At 35.5% G+C, this 24983-nt stretch overlaps 1 protein-coding gene across 2 annotated transcripts; it reads right to left on the reverse strand.

The window, feature by feature from the left end:
• Positions 1-1860: 1860 nt before the first annotated feature.
• LOC141611339 (putative late blight resistance protein homolog R1B-23) lies at positions 1861-24674 on the reverse strand. Of its 2 annotated transcripts, XM_074429859.1 has the most exons (5): positions 24376-24674; positions 24213-24295; positions 14881-15083; positions 10847-13994; positions 1861-3183 (listed from the first exon to the last, which is right to left on the reverse strand). In XM_074429859.1, exons 4-5 carry the CDS (start codon positions 13939-13941, stop codon positions 2070-2072), a joined length of 4209 nt encoding a protein of 1402 aa, XP_074285960.1. In that variant the 5' UTR covers positions 13942-13994; positions 14881-15083; positions 24213-24295; positions 24376-24674; the 3' UTR covers positions 1861-2069. The 2 variants fall into 2 exon arrangements, with proteins under 2 accessions (XP_074285960.1, XP_074285959.1); XM_074429858.1 differs by lacking the exon at positions 14881-15083.
• Between the last annotated feature and the right edge of the window lie 309 nt (positions 24675-24983).

Below are 24983 nucleotides of genomic sequence, written 5' to 3' on the forward strand. Positions count from 1 at the left end.
TATCGTCATACGATAAATTAAATAATCAATTAAGAGTATTTCCCTATAGGTATGACCTAAGGGGATCAACTGATCACCACCGTCGCACGACAGTAATGTCAAACTCTAGTCAGCCAATCATTACCGATATGTGTGGACCAGTTGACTGTGAAATATTACATCCCACATGTATTCTTAAAATGAGATTTAAACATGTGATCATTATGATCAATAGTTGTGATCGCATTATTGTCGGAGGACACTTATTCCAACACATACGACATAAGGGAGCACAGTATAGAACAATTGAGATGGTTTTGCGTTTCGAGTGTCATGTCGAGGTTGTTGTGCAAGTGATGCGGCCTGTTTCTAGGCTTGCTTGGGCTAAGTTGCAGAGGAGAAACGCTTGGTGGCGGTTGTATGAATTGGATCAGTGGGTTTTGGGTTTATTGCAATGACTATTATGGTGTTAAGGGCGGAGGTGCATGTGTGCGAGTCGAGTTCGAGCCATGGTGTTGAATGGCGTTGCTACTGTTGTTGGAGATTGAATGGAAAAGATGAGGGTATAGGCTCGGTTGATATTGTTGGCCTGAAGTGATTAAATGGTAAATGAAAATGAGTGTTAATTATTTTGCCAAAAAAAAAAAAGATGGAAGAGGAGAGTGTAAAGAAGTATTAGGTTAAAGCTTAATGAATATTATTAAACAAGACAGAGGTATAAATACAAGTTCTAGATTACTAGGGTTAGATGTGAATGAGATAACTAAAAGCTTACAAAAGATAATTAGTTATACACAAAATATTAACATAATTTACGTAATCTTATCATGCCCCCGGGACGACCAATCGGAAAGTTCGGTCTTGGAAATAATCATTTGCAAACGAGCTCGTGCAAGAGGCTTGGCTAAGACATCCGCGAGTTGATCATCATTTGGCACAGTAGTATCTCGCAAGGTCCCGGATTGCACCTTCTCACGTATAAAATGAAAGTCAAGGGCTAGGTGCTTCATTCTAGAGTGGAATACTGGTTTCGCAGAGGAATAATGTGATATCACTGGAATATGTAAAATCTGAGAGGAATATTGCGGATCCTCTCACGAAAGACCTTTGCATAAAATTAAGTGCTAGAGTCAACACAAGGAATGATTATAGCCTATTGGGAGTGAATTGTGATGGGAATCCCCAACTTAGGGTTGATTAAATTCAATGGGTCAAACGAAGTCACGAGGATCTCATATGTTGAAGTCACGAGGATCTAATATTGTAATATTATTACCATTCATTTTTACAATAAAAACGTGATGTAGTATTTTTTTCATACGTTTAAGTCACGGGGATCTTATATTCGCTATCATGAATCTACTTCTGATGTTTGCCAAACAGTGCCTTAAACATCCTATCAGTAGAGAGAACGTAACCTTAGGGTGAGTGTGGCTACCAGTGCGCTACAATCTAGGAACTCAAGTTCATCTCTTCATCCTATTCCCATGGATTCATCAGGTACGCTTCTGCTATTTCGGTATACCAATTCATTTAGTACGAAGTTATGGACTCATAAAGGATTTAATTCTAACATAATGTCCCTGATGGCGGCCACTTTAGTTTCGGGATCAAGTCGCTAGCATTTTTCTTTTTAATTGAAATACATGCTTTATTTGATACCATGGTCACGTCGTATACCACAATAACTTTTTGTTAACCAAATACATTATGAGTTCCGACTACTGATTTATGCCTCAAATTCTTCCTCTGTTACCGTAAACTGGAATATGCTATAGCATATTATCCTAAAATAATGGTCAAAGTTTACAATATAAAAACAAACCCTTTTGTTAATTGTTGTCCTTTGATTTTCCGACAAAGACTAAGGAAAAAGAAGAGTGAAAAATAATTTGAAATACGTTGACATGGCCCACTTATGTGAAGGGGAACACTGAAGTCATACAATAAGGGGGTACAATGACAAATGCCAATGGAAAAAATACAACAATATATATAATATTCGTAAAGCCCAAAGCAAGAAGTTCGCGTTTAGAATCCGTCAACTCATCAGTTTATTTCTTCAGAAAACAGGGTAACAGGGAGTTTACCTACTCACTGAGCTCTTCATCATCGCTAAGATCGAGCACAGTGGGATATATTATGGCCTCAAACTTCATGCTTCCTTCATCAATCTGCTTCCTCTTGATCTTGAGAACCGACTTCACGAGAGAGGTATCACACCAGTGTGCTTCAATGCCCATTAGATATATCATGTTTCCGAATTCTTCAGGAATTTTATGAAGCGACTTGCATCGGCGGACAACTAATCGCTCTAGCTTAGGAAAGTTATCATCTGATGCTTCCCATTCTTTAATATTAAGCCCCTCCATTCTCAGGTATTTCAGATTATTGAAGGTAGCTGTTGTGCTCCACTGTTCCCCTTCAAAGGCTCTCAACAGTAACTTGAGGATCTCAAGCCGAGGCAGCATATCAGCAATCTTTTCTATATCCAACCAGGGTAACTGAAATCCAGAAAGTGTCAGTTTGTACAGGTTCGAGGGAAAGCTAAGCTTGCCACAAAATGGATCCAAGCTTTGATAGAACACTCTCAAAGATTCAAGGTGACAAAGGCGATCAAGAATAGACAAGTCGAATGACTTTTCCAATATTATGCATTTTAGCTTTTGAAGATTTGGCAACCTCACAATTATCTGCTCAGCAATGCTCCCTGAAAGAACTGGGGTAGAGAAGCTTTGAAGACTACTTAATGAGTTGTCGTTACTCGGATCCACACTAATTATTGCACGTTTATCCACCAGGAGATCTTTTAATTTGCTCAGACTGAAAACTGTGTGCGGAACCTCAACTTCACCGTCAGTTCCTCTCACAATGAGCGTTTCAAGGTTCAAGAGATGACTAATTGATGATGGGATACTTTTCATCGAACCCCTTACGGACAAGTACCTCAACAATGTGAGTTCTCCAACACTTGCAGAAAAGTTTTCGTCCATTTCATGTTTTTCCAAATCCAGCAAAGTAAGTGATTTGAAATTCTCAAACACAAACGTGAAGTTTTGAGTTGGATCATGTTCCCTTAAAGAGCAAATCAAGGAACGCGGTTTTAGCAGTGTTAATCCATCAAATTTAAATTGCATGCACTGATCGCTAATTGAGCGAAAGCATACGCGACCACGCTGCTGACAACTCGCAGGTTCATCCCACCTGGAATGTAAAACACATGAGCAATGCAAGACTATGAACAGTTTAAAGCATGTACATGTATGAGAGGTTAACAGTTCTTTTCATTTTGTCATAGCCATGGATGAGCTAATTAATATCAATCTCATATCGAGGATAAACTATAATTCATGTCAGACTGTCGGTACATATCAAGATCGTACCGGCTTTGTTATTGTTGAAGCGAAATTTCCCAAAAGTAGCTATTGTGTTTTTCCTGTCCAGTTTACTCTGGTTCCAATGACATTCAGAGTGTGGCTGCTAAGGTAACTTGGAGAGACATTGATAACACTCTATAATACGAAGTACGGTATTTTAACTGCCATTTTGTCTCTTATTCGATCTAATTAATAAGTTGAGTTAGCTTATTTTATTCGTTTTACCGTTAAAAAACACATTAGCCGTTTAGTTTTAAATAATGTTCATTTATATTAGTTGCTAGGATTTTGGTACTGCTTCCGTCTTTTCATCATGTAAGTACCTAGTGGAACAAATAACGAGTGAGAAAAGCGGGTCACGACGAGAACATGCCCGGACAGCGTTTCAAATTCGGATAATTTGAGTTGCTTGGTTGGGCCCTTATCACGTCGTCCTTGTTTTATATGGCTACTGTTTCTATCCTTCTGTTTGGGCCTTGTTTTCATCGAATGAAAGGGAAAGTCCCCTCTTAGTCCACCTGGTTTTACATGTTCCACAAAAAAATGGTATCTGGATCGTGTTAAATATCGTCGACACTTTTAGTAATTATCGTCGACAATTAACACATCTTTTCAATATTGCCCCCCATTAACTCTCCTCTCTCTCTCTCTCTAATCTTTCTAAAACAAAAAAGACGGGTTTTTTGTGAAAAAATCGTAATTTAATTTACGAACTTTTCGTTTAAAACGGTTTTAAACATATCGACTAATGACGGTAACAACGATCAAGTTAGTAACGATGTTCAAGAGATATGTTTACGTTTCAAGTTAATGATTTGACGAATGGATTATAGTAGAACGAATTAGCGATTATCGATCCCCACACCCAAAACTAATTTAAGACAAAAAATAATTTTTTTTAACAAAAACATGTCGAAAAATGGCCTGGATGAAGAAATTTTCCGTCCAGACCCAGGCCCGGACGAAAAAAGGGAGAAAAACATAAACAAAAAAACTTAAAAAAAAAATATTTTCGTCCGGGACGGCCGATTTTTTTTTCGTCTAGACGAAAAAAGTTTCCGTCTGGACCGAAAATTTTTTTGTCTGGACGAAAAATTTCTTCGTCTGGACCTACATCTGGATGAAAATGTTTTTCGTCCGGAAAAAAAAAATTATTTTTGGCGCGGTAATCGATAATTGCTAATCCGTTCTAACAATAACGATTTTATTCTAGACCACCTAAATCTACTAACTAATTACAAATTTTTAAATAGGAAATTTTTCTCCATTTTACAAAGAAAATTAACAATCTACTGATCATAATCTGCCAATTACCAAACACTCAAATTAATTCGGCTAATTATAATATGTTAGTCAAACCTTCTGATAAAATCTGTCATTTATAATCTGTTTTTACAATCTGCTTTTGCTGAAATTAATCCGCGGTTTACCAAACAGAGCAAAATTGTTTAACGAATGTGATAAGACCTCTCTATTTGAAGCCCAACCCAAAATATCTAATTATTTTTTTTGAAGAAAATACCATGCACCCAGGAGTATGGTGCATAGTACTCCCTTTTCTTAATTTTTTTTCTTATAATAAATAAATTATAAATTTAATAAATTAGAAAATAATAAAAAATATATTATTATTCATAATTTTTATTCCTCTACAAATAGAGATCATATTTGATATATTTTGTTATTAGTTTTATTTTTCCTCACATATTCACATAACATAATTGACATATTCATATCATATCACATAATTTTTTTTCCTTAAATTATTTTGTATTATGCGGTTTTGATATGAAATTAAACGTTCATGATTATTGTTCAATATATTTGAACAAATAAAGTCATATTCATTAAACTATAAATGTCATATTCACTAAAGTGAAAGTGAATATAATAGAACCATAGGATGAATATCACACCACATAATACATATTCATCAAACTACATTGTCATATTCACTAAACTAAAAGTGAATATGATAGTGTCCTATTGTGAATATCGCACTTTAAAGCACATATTCATTAAACAATATTATCATATTCACTAAACTTAAAATGAATATAATAGTGTCATATCGTGAATGTAACACTACGTAACACTTAAACTGAATATGACCGTGGTAACTTTTCTTAAAAGTGGAAGTTAATTTTTTGTTTTAAAATTTTAAAAGAAAAAAAGAAAAAAAGAAAATAAAAAGGAGGAAGTTGAGGATGAGTGGGGAGTGAGGGGGTTGGAGCCTGAAGGGAGTTCGTAATACCGTACACATGGGTGTAGGATATAAGAATTGCCATTTTCTCTCTCTCTCTCTTCTCCCTCACCCATCCTCACTATCTATTTTTTTTTTCTTCGTACTTGCTTCTTATACTCATTTATCAAAGGATTATGTACTACGTGCTTCTTAGAAGATTTTATTATACCCATTTTCATTACATACTACTGGTTCGTGCTAAATTGACACTTCATAGGATATAAAGTAAGTAACTTTTTCCTTTTCTTAATTGTATTTTAGTTTTCAGTAATACAATTTCGGTAATTATTACCTTTCTCGGGTATTCAACGATATTTTAAGAGTTTTGGGTGATATTGTTTATTTAGCTAAATATTCGGGTCGATATCATGGTTTGTCAAATTGTGTGTCTTTGTGTACTATTTCGTGTCATGAACATTTTGTTATATGCATTGGTTGTCATTCAATTTTGTTAGATTGAGGCTCAATCATTTTAACTTTTTTCTATTTTTTTTAACTTGGATTTAAATTAAAACTTTGCTTTTAAGGAAATAACTTGGGATTTTGACTTAAAAACTTAGGTTTTAAGTTACCCTTTTGTCAAAAGCTAACTAGCTCAAATGAAAGAGCATGTGTAATGCACAAGGTGTGGGTTCGAATCCCCCGTTGGCTACGTGATATTTGGTGTTTGGCATCAACAATGAACGCCTATATCATCATCAATTTTAATTTGTTTTTAGAAATAATGGTGTTTACTCAGTTACTTTTAGTTGAGAAATCAATTATAGGTTTAAGCTAAGTTTGTGTTGAAAACCCTTGATTTTAGCTTGAAAGGTTATAGTATTGGGAATCGGGTCACCATATTTAAGTTTAATTGTCAACCTAGGTTGATACGGAGAGGGAGAACCAAGAGAGGGCACCCCTAGTCTATTGTTTGAAATAAACCTCCGGGAGAAGACGAGGAATGACCCGGAAACCGACGTGGGCTTAATGACCTTAGTCAATACTAGGCTACCTTAGAATATGTGTTTTCTTGTGGTTGGGTATTAAACTTGGGATACCGACCTTCGAACCCGAGAGGGGGTTAGTCAGGATAGCTAGTGTTTTATTATGAGCATGGGAGGGAGTTAGTAGGCGAATTAGAGGCATTTTCCACTTTACATGCCACCTTAATGACCAATTAACTGGATTATGATAGTAAATGAACATGTCGGAGGTGGGATCAGACCCTAGGCATTTCTTTATTATTTAGATCTTTATTTCATTACTTGTTAAACTCCGCCTGTGAGTGTTTTCGGGCATTCGCAGCCGGTCCCAAGCCCGGATAAAGGAGGAGGGTTGCGGTAGGTCTGTGGCAGCCAGCATAAAAACTTAGTCACATTCTATGGACATGAATCGGAATTTGAACATCGTTGGGGCGTCTCCTCAGAAGCGACGCGCTGCACTTCTTAGACCCGGGTGTAGTGACAAGTATGTGAGGGTTGCTAGGTCGTCGCCCGGAAGCGACGCGCCATCTTTACATCTGGGGGTGGTGTCAAATAGGCAAGGGTGCGCTACATCTTCTAGACCCGGGTGTAGTGAAAAATATGCAAGGGTTGTTAGGTCGTCGCCCAAAAGCGGCGCGCCACCTCGAAGTATGGGTGTGGTGTCAAATAGGTTTGGATCTAGGAAGCATGGTCAAGAGCGGGTAAAGAAATCAGGACATGACTTTAGGAAGGGTAGTAGGTTACGGTTTGGTACTTGGAATGTTGGCTCTTTGACAGGGAGATTAGCTGAGGTAGGGGAGGTTATGAAAAGGAGGAGAGTGCATATAATGTGTCTACAAGAGACAAAGTGGGTCGGAGATAAAGCAAGGGTGATAGCGCCTTGGGGTTATAAGCTTTGGTACACGGGTAAAGACAAAAGTCGTAATGGAGTGGGTATTGTCATTGATAAAGATTACATTGATGATGTGGTAGAAGTATCGAGAAAGAGTGATAGGATTATGAGTATTAAGCTTGTAGTCGAGGATGAGGTGGTGACGGTTATAAGTGCTTACGCACCTCAAGTAGGTTTGGATGCTTCTTTTCGACGAGCCTTCTGGGAAGATTTGGAAGAGGTTGTAGAACGAGTCCCTATTGGAGAGAAATTGATCATTGGTGGTGACCTCAATGGGCATGTGGGTACTAGTCGAGTTGGCTTTGAGAACATTCATGGGGGTTTTGGGTTCGGGGAGAGAAATGAAGCAGGAAGTGACATATTGGATTTTGCTTTGGCATATGACTGGGTATAATGAACACTTGGTTCGAGAAAAGACATTCTCATTTGGTGACTTATAGAAGTGGAGGTAATGCTAGTCAAATTGACTTCCTTTTGGTAAGGAATGTGTGGAGGAAAGAGTACACCGATTGCAAGGTCATACCCGGGGAAAGTGCCGCAACACAACATAGACTAGTGGTTCTTGATTTTCGGGGTAAGAGAGACTTGAGGAAGAGAAAGATAATCGGTGAGGCACGGATCAAGTGGTGGAAGCTACAAGGGGGAAACCAACAAGCGTTTTTGGATAAGGTTGGAAGTAGCGATATTTGGTCGGATTGCGAGGAGAAAGATATTGATGCAACGTGGGATAAATTGGAGCATGTTGTAAAGGATTTGGCGAGGGAGGTTTTAGGGGAATCTAAAGGGAATAGACCATCAAGTAAGGACACATCTTGGTGGAACGATGTGGTGAGACAAGCGATAAAGACTAAACGTGAATGCTATAAGGTTCTGGGGAAATGCATGAGTGATGAGAACTTGGAAAAGTACAAGGAGGCTAGACGAGCCGCTAAAAAGGCCGTACGGGATGCGAGAGCAAAAGTTAACCAAGAAGTGTTTGCCAGGTTGGACAGGAGGGAAGGAGAGAAGGATATCTATAAACTGGCTCGCATAAGAGATCGAAAGACGAGAGATATTGGGAGAGTTAGGTGCGTGAAAGATATGGACGACAAGGTTCTGGTTCAGGATAACGAGATAAAGGCTAGATGGAGTTCTTACTTTGATAATTTATTCAATGGACATCAGGAACAAGGTTTTGGGGATGTAGAGGTAACACCAAGCATGGTTAATCGGGAATTTGTGTGTAGAATACAAAAGAGTGAAGTTAGAAAGGCGTTAAGGAAGATGGGGTCAAAGAAAGCAGAGGGACCGGATGGTATACCCATAGAAGTTTGGAGGTGCTTCGGGGAGAAATGGATTGAATGGGTAACTATGCTCTTCAACAAGATTTGGAGGAGCAACAAGATGCCATCGGCTTGGAGGAAAAGCACTCTTGTCCCTTTGTACAAGAACAAAGGTGATGTCCAAGAGTGTTCCAATTATCGGGGAATTAAACTTATGAGTCATACAATGAAGTTATGGGAGCGGGTAATCGAGCAAAGGCTTAGGAGATATGTAGACATCTCGGAAAACCAATTTGGATTTATGCCCGGGAGATCGACTATGGATACGATTTTTATCATGAGACAGTTGATGGAATACCATCGGGACAAGAAGAAGGATTTGCATATGGTTTTTATTGACTTGGAAAAGGCATATGATAGGGTACCAAGAGAAGTACTTTGGTGGGCTTTGGCGAGAAAGGGTGTGTCGCGAAAATATATTGACCTCATAAAGGACATGTATGAGGGGGCTAGTGCAAGTGTCCGCACTAATGTTGGGAGAACGGAAGAATTTCCTATTACCATCGGGGTGCATCAAGGTTCCGCACTTAGTCCTTTTCTCTTTGCTATAGTTATGGATGAGTTGACAAGGGATATTCAGGACGACATCCCTTGGTGTATGATGTTTGCTGATGATATTGTGTTGATTGATGAGACAAAAGAGGGGTGGAGAGAAAGTTGGAATTGTGGAGGCAGACTTTAGAGACTCGTGGGTTCAGCCGAGCAGAGTAAGTAAGACCGAGTATTTGAGGTGTCAATTCACTAAGGTGGCGGGGTTGAGATCGACAGAGGCGGGGAGTATTATTTTCGATGGGAATGTTGTTGAGGGTTCGGATTTCTTCAGATATCTAGGATTTATTATTCAAAAAGATGGGGAGTTAGACGGAGATGTGGCTCACAGAATTAAAGCGGGATGGTTGAAATGGAAGAGTGCTTCAGGGTTTCTTTGCGATAAAGATATGCCCCAAAGATTAAAGGGAAAATTTTATCGCACGGCAATTAGGCCTGCCTACTTTTACGACTCCGAGTGTTGGGCCGTGAAACATTGTCACATTCAAAAGATGAGTGTGGCGGAGATGCGCATGTTGAGGTGGATGTGCGGACATACAAGGAAAGATCGGTTAAGGAATGAGGTGATTAGGGAAAAGGTAAAAGTGGCGCCAATAGAGGACAAGATGATGGAAAACCGACTAAGATGGTTTGGCCATGTGAGAAGGAGACCTATGGACGCACCTTTTGATTAGGAGGCGAGACTTGGAGAACAGAAAAGGTCCCTAGAGGCAGAGGAAGACCGAGACAGACATGGTTGAGAGTGATAGAGCACGATATGAGAGTTCTGGGGCTTGAGGAGAGTATGGCGACGGAGAGGGCACAATGGAGGGAAAGGATACATGTGGATTTTTAGTATTTGATGTTTTTTTGACAGATTTAGTGTTTTTTTATTTATTTAATTTAAAGAAATTAATTTATTTATTTTTCTCTCCTTTATTACACACTTTTCCAACAACCACTTTCTTATAGATTTTACCTGATTCACTCCGGATCCTTAACTCTATTTCGGTTTTTAAAAATCGTTTTAACCTTTTCTCTCGATTTAAATTTTAAGTTTTTATAAAAGAAAGACGGAATTCGATTTTAAAACCCCTAAGTTCACCTTAACTTTCCATTACATTTTCGTTCTCCCTTTTGTTTTTTTTATCTTCCCTTTTTATTCGCATTTTGAGGCGTGCGTTCACCCATGGACGGTTCGAAAGGATGATTCATGTCAGCCGACCCCAAATCATTTTGGGATTAAGGCTCTGATGTTGTTGTTGTTGTATTTCATTACTTGTTAATTTACTTAGTTTAGTAGTCTTAGTTTATTTAGTTTAGTTGTTTAGTTTAATATTAATCACATTCTTGATTTGTGTAGCTTACTTCTAATTTGAGACAAAACTAGTACTCATTCAAACTTGATCCCCTAGTGGTTCGACCTCGACTACCCTACTACATTAGTTAGAGAATAAATTGTTTGATTGGGGGAGTACGACAAACCCCACTATCAAGACATGTAAAGTTATTAAAACGAGGGAATAACTAACTCATACCTGTTCAATGTGAAAAGGAACTTCTCTGCTTTTGCTTTTTGTATGCAAAAATCTAGCAGCAAATCGTGGATCCTGCAGGTCTGAATTCGATGATCAGAACCTGTTTTTGCAACCATTAGCAAACTTCTGTCCACTAGGTCGCACAAGTACTTCTCTGCAGCGCTTTCCAAACTTTCCTGCACATATGAAGTCTCTACGAATCTTTCTGCAAGCCATAGTTGTATCAGTTTCGACCTAGGGATTTCTTTACCTTTACAGAATGCTGCGCAATATAGAAAGCATTGTTTCATGCCAACTGATAGATGTCTATAACTTAGTTCTAGCGTACTAGAACCACCAGTTAAGAGGTGATCATCCAGGCTCCGTTCAATTTCCTTCCATCCATCTTCCGTCTCATTTTTATTTTTAAGAACTCCAGCTATCATAACAATTGAAAGTGGCAGCCCTCCACATTTCTCTGCGATTCTTTTCCCAATTTCACCTAATTTTTTAGGATAACTCCTTGTGCCAAATACTTTCTTCTGCAATAGATGCCAACTTTTGTTTGGAGTTAGGAGGTTGAGTTTTATAACATTTCTATCACCACAAATTTTCTCTCCGACGATGTTGGACCTGCTTGTTATTAGTATTTTACCTCCATTGCCGCTGGTTGGAAAACATTTGCAAAGAGCATCCCAAGCATCAACATCCCATACATCATCTAAGACTATGAGATAGTTCCTTTTTTGACTTAGAAACTGCTTCAAGAGTGTAACTAAATCTTCGTCCTTCATAGCGTTGATTTCAAATCTAGGTCGCTCGCTAATCTGACCTATGATATTTTGGAGAAGCTCTTTCCTTAGAAAGTCCTGACCAACATAACACCAAGCATGAGCATGGAAAGACTTGGCACAATCTTTATATAGACTCATGGCTAAGGTTGTCTTGCCTAAACCAGGCATACCAACTATCGATATTTTCTCCAAACTCGTTGACCCTGTGGTAAGTTGCACCCCTAGTCTATCTTCCTCCTCAAAGCAGTCTTCAACGTTGGAATCTTCTGTTGTGTGGCCTTTTTCCATATGGTTTACAGTGCGAGCACCTGAGCCCTCAACTTCAGTCTTGGATGTGTCCCTGCTAGAAATTTTCGACAGATTTTCTTTGATAAGCTTAACCTCCTCTGAGACATAAAAAGCTCGTAATTTATTATACCATGTAGGAAACTCCTCAAATGTGTCTATCATATTGTTCACTTTGCGGCCCAGTTTCGTAAACTGAGTCCATAGCAGATTAACATCCTCTGGTGTGTCGTGCCTCATTGTATAAGGTCGAAGAAAAGAAAAGAAAATAGATAAATCATCATGGAGTACTCCAATTTGATCACGATTATAAGTATCACTTTCCTTAAACTCTGTCAGGTTCACTTGCATATCAAAGAACTCTAATTCAAACATGGGCAGCTCCATGCATGGAAACTTGATGTATTCGTCATGAGCGTGTCTGAGCGATGCGTTGAATCCGTCGACTCCTTCCTTCAGACTAGAGTGAGCATCATATTTCATTTCCCTGAAAAATAAGATGTAACTGTGTGCCGCTTCGATGACCTCAACCTCAACATCTTCAACAACATCAACGACTCCCTTTGGCTTGAAAATTTTCAAAAGATTTATCTCAAGGGAGTAAACTAACTTTACAAATAGGTTGTCATCTTCCGCTGTGACAATAGATCTGCGAAGCTCATGCATTAGCTCATGAGCTTTAGGCATCTGGACTAAATATTTGATCAAGTCGACTAATAGATCACTGGGGTGCGGCATCTTTGCTGTAATGTCTTTGAAGATGTCAAGAGAAAGAGTAATAAATTCTTTTTTACTCTTCAGTTTTCTTAAGCAGAGTGACCAGAGTCGCATCCAAGCGTCACAGGAGATTAGTTGAATTTGGTGATACTTATCTTGGAGATTCATACTTACTTGCAACATATTTCGGGTATCCTTAATAAATGTGTGGAGTAAGCTGAGATCCCTCACATATCTGGCAGCTGGAGTATCACGTATCACAATCTCCTCCAGAATCAGCTTCGCACATCTAAAGAAATCGTCAATACAACTGGGAGTTATATTATATTTCATGTATATCTTCCCGGCAACATCTCTAATGTCATCAATCTTCTGTTTGGTTTCTACACTACTATACCTGTCGAAATCTGAAATTACATGACTCGCCTCATCAGCCAAGGTATATATATCTCTTGCAATGGCATAGGATATGCCACTCTCCACAAATATTTTAGTCCATGTAGGACTAAGTGCACATCGAATAGCATCCATTTGATCTCTAATGCGTTCAAGGTCTGAATCCATCCGGCGAGGACAAAAACGCAGTAGTTTGATAAGATTGTATTGCAGATCATCAGTGAGGGATACAAGACTCTCATACCCAGGTCCACATCGGTACATTTTGAGGAGTCTTCCTTTTCTAATGTCCTGCCAGTGACTTACATAATTTGCTATTTCCTCCGCCAATGTAGAAATGTCGCTTGTCTCGTCTACGCTGGTCAATGGCAATAGCTTAAAGATGCGCATAGCTCTCTGGGCATAATTTTTCATACGCCTAGGCATATCATGTGTCAGTTGGCTAATTTCCCACGTCTCTAAGTTCCAATTTCCCATCGACTTGTAAAAACATAGTAAGAGTCCAAGTCCTTGTTTAATGGTTATAAACTTATCGGACATAGAAAGAGTTACTTCCTCAACATGCTGAACAGATTCCAGACTTTCCAGGACTCCCTCTACGCATTTCACCCAGTCATTCCGACATGAGTAATAGTAATCGGCCATGTGCCAGAGACACTCATCTTCTTCACATGAGGACCCGTTGCTACAGTCCACTTTTTGCAACCAATAATCAATGAACTCATTCCCATCCTTGAAATCTTCTAGTTGTCTAAGAGAGTATGTCTCCCCAAGACGCGAATCCCAATATGGTATGATGTACATCAACCCATGCCTGACCGACGCAATTCTACTTTCGAGATCTTGCGTTGAAGATCCACAAAATCTCTCGACATCTGTTTCTATTTTGTCCAAATCGTGCAATATTCTCCTGTATAAGCTCATTTTCCCTTATTCTATTGTCAGGCAGCATCAGATACTACATCCAGGCATACCACCTGCGTGTGGATAAGAAAACATAATTACCTATCATACAGATAAATGTGTAAACTTTTGTCCCGTTTAATTTGTCAAAATATATAGTTTCATATTTTATTTGTACAAAACTGTAGTTTTAATTGTATATTATGAATGAATCAAGTTTGCATGCATCATCTTCTAGTTAATCAACTCAATGCATGTTCACTCATACAGTACTTTGTGTATTTCGATTGATTTTGGATGAGTAATAGGACGCATCCCAGATCATTTATCGGCTTTGACAGTTTGACCCAAATATGATATCACAATCTAAGGACTTCTGGACGAAATGTCTTATTGGATATTTTGTCGATTATAGACTGATAAATGCAGGGAGAACATCTCAACTCATCTCCGATCCGATAGCTGGGGTTTAAAGGGGCAAGTGAATATTTCTCATATGCAGGACATATATGTTTTCATTGATCCAATCCTCTTGATCATCGAGTTATCTTGGATAAGAGTGTGGCCTCATTTGATGGGGGTTTAATGGTTTTTAAAAATTGGGAACCTAACTTTGATAAAATTTCATTATTTTCAAAGTCATAATGTGCAAAGTTAGAGCCTCTGTGTGGAATAGTGTAGGAGATTAGCTTCTTAAATTGGACAAGCCTTATGTCGAGGATAAATGGGGAAGCTACTTGAATCTCATTGATATTCCATATAAAGAGCCAAAGTTTACGTAGCGCAACAATCGTGATGTTAATGAGGTAGTTTTTGAAAGACTTGACACGGCCTAACTCCATGGGATTGGAAATCAATTTATCCGGATTCAGGGGTCTTTCATTATCCTATCCAGATCTCCGATCATGCTCCTATTTTGTTCCAAAGTGATCTTACTTTATTAAGAAAGGCAAACCGTACCTGGAATTTTGAATATGAAGTGTATGAACATTATTCAATCTGAATGGAAAAAGTCCCTTGCTGGCTCGTGCTCTTACAGATTAATGAGAAAGTTAGCTCGTTCTCATTCAGCAATGAAAAAATGGTCGTTAAATAAGAGGAAAGAATGGTCTTCTAAATGGTCTGATCTTGATGATGCTCTTGAAGAAGGAATGCAAAGTGTTCTGCATGAAGGTGAACTTAGCCATTATTCTCAAACGCGGCTAAAAGCTACGGAATTTGCTAAAAATTCTGCATTATAGTGGAAGCAACGTGCTAAGATAAAATGGGCTATTGATGTTGATACGTGCTCAAAATATTTTTTCAATTGGGTCAAAGGCCGTGCTGGGAGTACATTTCCGGAATCAACACCTCGGATGGAAGTTGGAGATTTGACGGAAGTGAGATCTCTATTACATTTCTGAAATATCCCCTATTTACTAAATGAATAGGAATTCTCACATTTTTCCCTCCAAAAAGCATCTTTTTAAATAAGGAAGGTAACTACAATTATGTGCGTTTACTAAAAAAGGAAACTAATAATTACATTTTTATTACATTAAATTATTATCTTTTAATTAAAATTAATTTTTCATCAAATTATATTATTTTCACTTCTAACTCCAAACTATAATATCTTAATTAAAATATAAATAAAATTTATATAAAACTATAAATTGCTAAATCTTTTATTGATACTATTATTTAAAAATGACTTAATACATGTTACATACAAAATAAAACTGAGTTCACTGTTATTACTTTGGTGGCAAAAAAAATTTGAGATGACTAAAAAATTGATTTCATTAGCTTTGTGGGTAAAAAATATTTTGTTTTAAAATACATTTCAGCGAAAAAAAAAAATCCCTTGATTAATTGTCAACAAAGCAAAATACAGTAATGAGAAATATGGACAATTAATGAAATATTACTATTTTATAAGTTAACTATTTACTAAATGAATAGGAATTCTCACATTTTTCCCTCCAAAAAGCATCTTTTTAAATAAGGAAGGTAACTACAATTATGTGCGTTTACTAAAAAAGGAAACTAATAATTACATTTTTATTACATTAAATTATTATCTTTTAATTAAAATTAATTTTTCATCAAATTATATTATTTTCACTTCTAACTCCAAACTATAATATCTTAATTAAAATATAAATAAAATTTATATAAAACTATAAATTGCTAAATCTTTTATTGATACTATTATTTAAAAATGACTTAATACATGTTACATACAAAATAAAACTGAGTTCACTGTTATTACTTTGGTGGCAAAAAAAATTTGAGATGACTAAAAAATTGATTTCATTAGCTTTGTGGGTAAAAAATATTTTGTTTTAAAATACATTTCAGCGAAAAAAAAAATCCCTTGATTAATTGTCAACAAAGCAAAATACAGTAATGAGAAATATGGACAATTAATGAAATATTACTATTTTATAAGTTAATTATTTATAAAAAAAAATACCATATATACCGTGCATTTATTGCACGGGGTCTAAACTAGTTTCTCTAATCTTTAGCAAGTGTATCATAATGTGGAAAACTACACTGATAAAAGCTCAATTAAATTTTAATTTTAACATCAATTTTTTTTAATATAAATCAAAAATTATATAAGCTAGATTTAGTGTGTGTTTGGCCTAGTTTAAAAAAGTGTTTTTGGACTTAAAAACACTTTTTGGCCAAACACATCATTTTCTAAAAGTTAAACAAAAATTCTCAAAAGCTAAAAATCCATAATTTTGCCCATAGAAATAGAAGCAGCTATTTGTTGTTTCTGCTTTTGAAAAACACTTTTGAAAAATTAAGCTTGAAAAACAAAAACTCATTTTTGAGAATCAAGGTCAAACATGCTCTTAGATTTGTTATGGTTATGGTTATACAATGCTCTTGTACACCAGGTTATATAGTAGTATTTGTGGTGTTTGGCCTATTTTTTTAAGGTGCTGTTTGGCCAAGATTTACAAGTGCTTTTACAACTGAAAAAATAGAAAGTAGACCAAACACTATAAATTAGGTGATGTTTGGCCTTGCTTATGGAAAATGACTTTTCCTTTTCAAAAAGAGTTTATTCACAAGTTACTTTTCGGAAAAGTTTTAGTTGTTTGGCCATACTTTTGTAAAAGCGGTTTCTCACAAAATTTATTTGTTTGGCCTAACTACTTTAGGGGGTGTTTGGCCAAACTTTTTAAGTGCTTTTCTAATTATAAAAGTAGAAGTTGGGCCAAACACTATAATTTAGGGAGATAAAAAACTACTTTTGAAAAGTCAGAAGTTTATAAAAAGCTACTAGAAACAGAAGCACCAAATTGATGCTTCTGCTTCTACTTCTCCCAAAAACTCTTAGAATTATGGAAACTAAAACAAAAAAGCAGTAGTAGGCCAAACACATCAATTTGTTAAGAAACTACTTTTACAAAAGTTAGGTCAAACAACCGCAACTTTTTCAAAAAGTAGTTTATGAAAAAACTCATTTTAGAAAGTAAAAGCTATTTCACATAAACTAGGCCAAACAGCACCTTAATACAATTTCTGTTTGCTTATTTGGTTATATATGTAAAAAGTAGAAGTAGAAGTAGTAAATATCTACTTCTCCTTTTGGGGGTGAATAAACATTTTTTGACTTCTCAAAAGTACTTTTAACACTCTCTAAGGTGCTGTTTGGCCAAGATTTATAAGTGCTTTTACAACTGGAAAAATAGAAACTAGGCCAAACATTATAAATTAGATGGATGTAAAACTACTTTTGAAAAGTTAAAACTTTAAAAAAAGTCACTAAAAGCACAAGTAGCAAATATCTACTTCTACTTCTACTTCTCACAATTTCTATTAGATAGGCAATTGTTTTGGTTTTTTTATTGTTTGTACTCTATAACTATAATATTTTTCACTCTGTTATTGCCTTTTTTTTAATCGGCTGCTTCTAACTGTAAGTTCTTTACTCCGTATATTGATTATGATTTGTCTTATGCTATTTTTAAAATATAAGCTCAATATTAATTATATAAAAAGGAAAAATAATTTACGGTTTGAAATGAAAACAGTATATGACAACCTTTTGAATAATGTATAAGACCGTCTTTCGGGGTGAGACGATCCTTTATATGTAAAAATTGAATATTTGACTTATAAAAGTAATATCTCATAGTATAAGATTATAAGACGGTCATATTTTATAATTATTTTTTCTTTGGCTAAGTACGTAGTAATTGTTTTGTAGTAGTTCAAGTACCCACTAATATAAATGCTTAATGCTTTTGTTTATAGTTTGAATAATTGATTATATTTGTAGGCGAGTTTCATCATCTTGCAACATAATAAGTTGATATTGCAACTTTCTAATCGAGGAGCATCGGCTATGAATGAATATCATGATTATGAGTATTACACAGTATAAAATTGCGGTTGTAACTATGACATTACATAATTTTTATTAGAATAAATGCGCTTAAAGGTGAAAAGTTTGACAAGTGTGGCGCAGACCCAAATTATATGCTCGTAGTAAACAAAAAAAAAATCAAAAAAGTCGAATAAAAATAATTAGGCCAAACACATCAAATTTGGAAAAACTATTTTTACAAAAGTTAGGCCAAACAATCACAACTTTTTGAAGAAGTAGTTTGTGGAAAAACTCATTTTAAAAACTAAAAACTCTTTTAAGTAAACTTGGCCAAACAACACCTAATTTACCATGTTTGGCCAAGCTACTAATTTTTCAATTACAAAAGCACTTTTTAAGCTTGGCCAAACAGCACCTTAGATGGGTGTAAAACTACTTTTGAAAAGTTAATTTAAAAAAAAGCATTAAAAGCAGAAGCAGCAAATACCTACTTCTACCGGCAAATACCTACTTCTACTGGCAATTGTTTTGTTTTTTTATTGTTTGTACTCTATAATTATAATATTTTTCACTCTACTTTTGTACTCTATAATACCTATTTTTTGTCACGTGGGCATTGATTACCTATTTTTTGTCATGTGGGCATTGATTATTGCTATCATGCTATGTACTCCGTATATTGCTTATGATTTGTCTTATGGTATATTTTTTAAATATAAGCTCAATATTAATTGTATAAAAAGGAAAAATAATTTACGGTTTGAGATGGAAAGAGTATGAGACGATCCTTTCAATAATGTATCAGGCCGTCTTTGAGTGTGAGACGATTCTTTATATGTAAAAATAATGTTTGACTTATAAGAGTAATATCTCATAGTATAAGATTATAAGACGGTCTTATTTTATAACTATTTTTTCTTTGGCTAAGTACATAGTAATTGTTTTGTAGTTCAAGTACCCACCAATATAAATGCTTAATGCTTCTGCTTATAGTTTGACTAATTGATTATATTTGTAGATGAATTTCATCATCTTGCAACATAATAAGTTGATATTGCAACTTTCTAATCGAGGAGATAACATCGGCTATGAATATCATGATTATGAGTATTACACAGTATAAAATTGCGGTTGCGGTTGTAACTATGATATTACATAATTTTTATTAGAAAAAATGCGCTTAAAGGTGAAAAGTTTGACAAGTGTGACGCAGACCCAAATTATATAGTAAACAAAAAAATCGAATAAAAGTAATTAGGCCAAATACATCAAATTTGGAAAACTATTTTTACAAAAGTTAGGCCAAACAATCACGACTTTCTCAAGAAGTAGTTTGTGGAAAAACTCATTTTAAAAAGTAAAAACTCTTTTAGGTAAACTTGGTCAAACAACACCTAAAAGTGTTTTTGGACTTGTACTTTTTTGCCAAACATATCATTATTTATAAGTTAAAAAAAATCTCAAAAGCTAAAAAGCTAAAAACCCAACTTTTTACCATAAAAATAGAAACACCAAGTTGGTGACTCTAGCTTTTTATAACCTAAAAACCCAACTTTTTACCCATAAAATTAAAAATAGAAGCACGAAGTTGGTACTTTTAGCTTTTGAAAATCACTTTTAGAAAATTAGAACATGTTTGGCCTAACTTGTTGAAAATGAGTTTTTGTTTTTCAAGTTTAATTTTCTAAAAGTGTTTTTCAAAAGCAAAGCACCAAATTGTTGTTTCTATTTTTATGGGAAAAAAAGATGATTTTTTTGCTTTTGAGAATTTTTTTTATCTTTTAAATAATGATGTGTTTAGCCAAAAAAGTGTTTTAAAGTCCAAAAACACTTTTAAAAGACAGGCCAAACACCCACACACACACACACTAAGCTCAAAGACAAAAACTCATTTTTACCATGTTTGGCCTAACTTGTTGAAAATGAGTTTTGTTTTTCAAGTTTAATTTTCTAAAAGTGTTTTTTAAAAGCAAAACACCAAATTGTTACTTCTATTTTTAAGGGCAAAAAGATGGTTTTATGGCTTTTGAGAATTTTTTTTTTTTAACTTTTAAATAATGATGTGTTTGACCAAAAAATATTTTGAAGTCCAAAAACACTTTTAAAAGTCAGGTCAAATACAAATCAAGTTAGGCCAAAACATGCCCTTAATTGATTCTGGGAAAATCTAATTCTCAATTACAATAATTAAACTAAATAAATTGAAAATCGGAGAGAGGGAGTGAATCATTGAGAAGTGTAAATTGCATTGTGATAATTAAACCAAGTACATATTACTTCACTATTTCATTGATCATTCACAAGAAGCGGAGAAGGGGATTAATTGTTTTGCTTGTAAATTGTTAAACACAAATTCTCATTTTAGACGGACACTATTCGTCTAAAACTGTAGATAGGTAGTGTCCCTCTCATAATGTAAGAGTGGATAGTACAAGTGGTGGGAAATAGATACCTCCACTTGCCCTCCCACTTGCATTTTGTGAGAGGGTCATTATCCGTCTACAGCTTTAGACGGATATTGTCCATCTACAATGAGACGGATTGATAGTTAAATTGTTAATGTTTAGATGAAAGCGGACAACTGAGAAGTGTCGTGGAAAGGAAGGCAATTAAAGAACCCTTCAAATTTGATTAGGTTGATTAAAAGAGGGGTAATCAGCAGGTTCCAAAAGCAAGCAGATTGTGTATAACAAATTACACTAAAATTTGGGAGAGACGGTCTATCACTAAATTATTGAGAGACCAATCTTTCGTACCCTTTTATTTGTATTTCGTATCATTTTTATTGTTGATCGTGACATAGTAATTTCGTACCTATTTACATAATAAATGTGCCAATTTTATCCTTACTCATAATTTGTACCTATTTTATTATTTTTAGTACCACTTTTTCTTAAAATTGTACAATGGTCTCTCAATAAAGCTTATTAAGAGACCGTCTCTCAGGAGACCTACTCAACAAATTATATTAGCGGGGTTGACAAAAATATATAGTTAGCAGAATTTGTTAATGTGTTTGGTAATCATCAGTTCCAGATTAGCAGATTGTTTATTTTTTATGTAAGATGACTAAATATAGACATGAATTAATTATCGGTAACTATCATAAGATATTTTCTCAAGGATAAAAATGTCAATTTTAATATTCTCTAATCTACTGATTGAATAAGCTGGTAGGAGGAGCATATTGGCTCTTTTTGGTACTCAGTAGATTATGGCCCTGTTTGGTAGTCAGTAGATTATTATTAGTAGAAGCAGATTGGTTAAGCAGATTATAAATGATAGATTGGTTTGACAGGTTTGACTAGTATATGTCAATTAACAGATTTAGTAGAAATGTTTGGTAATGAGCAGATTTAAGTTAATAGATTGTTGTATGTATATGTAAATGATGGACAGATTCATTATTAGCAATCTATTCAACTGAATATGCTGGAGACTGTTTTAATATGCTATTTACCAAACACATAAAATAGTATATTGGTGAGTCAAACATGCTAATAACCTTGAATATGCTGAAAATTTATCAATCCGTTGTTTACCAAACACCCATTATAATTTAATAATTAGCAGAAGCAAATTGGTCAAGCAATTACAAATGACAAATTTGATTAGCATGTTTGACTAGTATATTACAATTAGCAGATTTAGTAGAAGTGTTTGGTAATTAGTGGGTTTAGGTTAATAGATTGTTGTATACATGTGTAATTATAGAGAGATTCATTTTTTACAATCTACTAAAATGAATATGATGTGGGAGTAGCATATTGGAAAACAGTTCGATCTACTGTTTCAATATGTCATTTACCAAACACGTAATTTAGTAAATTGTTGAGTCAACATGCTAATAGCCTTGAATATGCTAAAATTTCATCAAGCTACGGTTTACCAAACACCCTCATTATAAAATAGCAGATTACACCTAAATCTACTATTTCAATATGTTGTCTACCAAATACCCCAAACACCATATTAACCGCTTAAACATGCTAAAATGACTCAATATGCTAAAAACTTCTCAATCTACTGTTTACCAAACAGCCCTATGTGATACAAGTATAAAATTACGACGTAATTTATTTTCATAGTACGTTTTTTACTCATCCGAGTACATTTTTCATAATACTTTCCATTAGGGATGGCAATGGGTCGGGTTGGATCGGGTTTTGCAAGATCCAAACCCGATCCACTTACTTATTGGATCACAAATCCATATCCATACCTGATCCATATCCAAAATTTTAAAATCCATACCCGGTCCATTATATTTTTTTCAAACCCATACTCGCTCTAAATCCATACCCAATCCACTACATAATCCAAAACCCAATCCAAAACTTGATTTGACTACATAAAAATTTAATCTTATATAAGAAAATTTAAATTTCAAGGTTAATAAAGCCTAAATTTTCAAAAATATCCAATTGGATCGGGTTCGGGTATGAATGGATCGGGTTTGGATTTGGTTTGGGTTTTTCAATAGTGGATATGGATATGGGTTTTTAAACAGTGGATCGGGGATGGGTTTTTAAAAGGTGGGTTTGGATCGAATATTTTCCTTCGGTTCGATTCAGGTTCGGTTCGGTTTATGCCATAATTGCCATCCCTACTTTCCATTACTTACCCTCAGCTAAAAACAAAACAATAAACCAAGAGCAAAACAATAAACCAAGAGCAAATCATCTCGACGAAATACCCTCTTAAATTTATCAAATTTCTAAATTCTAATTCAATTATACAACAATATTTGATTTGTTAATCGGAAATTAATCATGAAATCAATGTTGCCTTCCATTTTCTTTTGTATTTCGTTTCCTTTGTCAAGGTTTGGGGGTTTATACATATTAGGGTTTGGTTTCTTTTATCAAGATCCATCTCGTGGTGCATAAATTATGCAAATTATTTGCTCAATTAACTACACTGGTCACGTAATTTTTGTCTGTTTGTGATATTGAATGTTACGTCCCTTCTTTCGAATAAGTGCTGAGCGAGTGAAGACTAAGAATGCGTAAAATTCAGTTGTGTGGGAGAGAAGGGCTGCTGGTTGAGGAAGGGCGGTGAGTCCCTGGTGGTTGGCGAGGCGATTGCCAGAAGGTGGGGGTCGGTGGGTGATGAATGCAATATACACTCTACCGTCTTTCTTTTCTACTTTTTCTTGCGTAGTATTTTTTTAGAGTGGAAATGAGAGGGGCAATTTGGTCAAAAGTGTACTGCGAAAATCAACACCGTAAAATTATCACTTGCTTATATTTTGATTCTAACCCAACCTAGAACCAATATTCTCCAAATCCAAAGTCAACTTCACCCACACTCTAGCCGAACCTGTTATTAGCCATCTTGTGACCCGCCCACCCGACCTGTTAACAGATCTGGCAAAGAATAATATACTCCCTCTGTCCCGGTCCTTTGTTGTCCTTTGGTTTTGGCACAAAGACCAAGGAAAGAGGAGAGTCAATTACTAAATGACAAAATGACATGTGGATGAAATTGAGTGTGAATGACCAAATTGTTTATCAAATGCAATCCTAAAATAGAAAGGAGAACAATTGACTCAGACACCCTAAAATGGAAAAGAACAACAAATGACCGAGACCGGGACAGAGTGAGTATTGGAGAAAGGGGCCGGCACCACGGAAAATAATTCCCGGATCCACCGTTCCGAACAGTCAAACCCGATACCAATAGTAGCGTTATGTCATTTTCCAATACAGGAAACATGCCATGGGGATGACGTGTTCCCTTTTTGAAACACGCTATTCTAACCCGTTTTTTAATAATATTCGTTTAAGGACTAATTAAACCGTATATAATGTTTTTTTTTTTTAATACAGCTGGGAATAAAAAGGTTGAAAGTTGTTCATCCTATTTTAGAAACAAACGTTCCGATAATGTAGATTGTAGATAAAAACACAATTGAAAAACAAGAATTTGCAGAGGGTAGTGGATGGATGCGGCTAACCTGAAAAAGATACGGAACCTTGAGCGGATCAAGAACTTGGTATCCAATTTGAAGTACCAAATTTCGCATTCAGAGTATAAATCCTACACATTAAAAAGAGAACCAAATATGAAGGTGCTTGTAATGGAAAAACTTTATAAAAGCGAAATACAATATGAAATACCTGAGGACTACTCTTGAGGATCCAAAAGATGTAAGGTGATTGTAATAATGGAGGAATAGAGGAAACCATTGTTGGGAGTATTATAGTCATCCAACTTTAATTTGCTGAGGATTAATTATTAAAATAAGACTTTCAATTGCAAATATATGATTTAACAATTACGACCTGACTTTCGAGATTCAGATTAGGCGTTGACTTCAGATCCCACGTTATAACATTACTTGTTCAGTGGAGCCGTGGAGGTGCTGAGGTAGAGGTGGCAGTGGCACATAATTCAATCGGGTATTCTATGACACATCTTTTCAAGTTTACTACTCCCTCCTATTTCAGATAATCGTCTTATTGTCCATTTCTGTCTAGTCGGGTAACTGTCATATTGTCTATTTTTGGTAAGTGTTGTGTGGTCCAAATTCAATTCAATTTCCCTCTATTCACATAACTGTCCCATTGTCCGTTTTGTGTGGTCTAAACTCACTTTCTTAATTCTTGTGTCATTTTCACAATGGGACGGTTATGTAGAATAGGACGGAGTATATAGTTCGTTTTAGGACTAATTTCCAGCAACTTATTCGGATTTGAGTTATTTTGTATCGGGTTATTTTTTAGTA

The sequence above is a fragment of the Silene latifolia genome, chromosome 11 (assembly GCF_048544455.1).
Source record: "Silene latifolia isolate original U9 population chromosome 11, ASM4854445v1, whole genome shotgun sequence".
Lineage (NCBI taxonomy): Eukaryota > Viridiplantae > Streptophyta > Magnoliopsida > Caryophyllales > Caryophyllaceae > Silene > Silene latifolia.

What these genes read in the sequence shown, in the direction of transcription:
- LOC141611339 (XM_074429858.1), bottom strand. Translation starts at nt 13,941, where the DNA reads ATGAGCTTATACAGGAGAATATTGCACGATTTGGACAAAATAGAAACA. An exon ending in TTCCTTTTCACATTGAACAG is followed by an intron (nt 3,184 to 10,846) that starts GTATGAGTTAGT and finishes TTTACATTCCAG; the next exon opens with GTGGGATGAACCTGCGAGTT.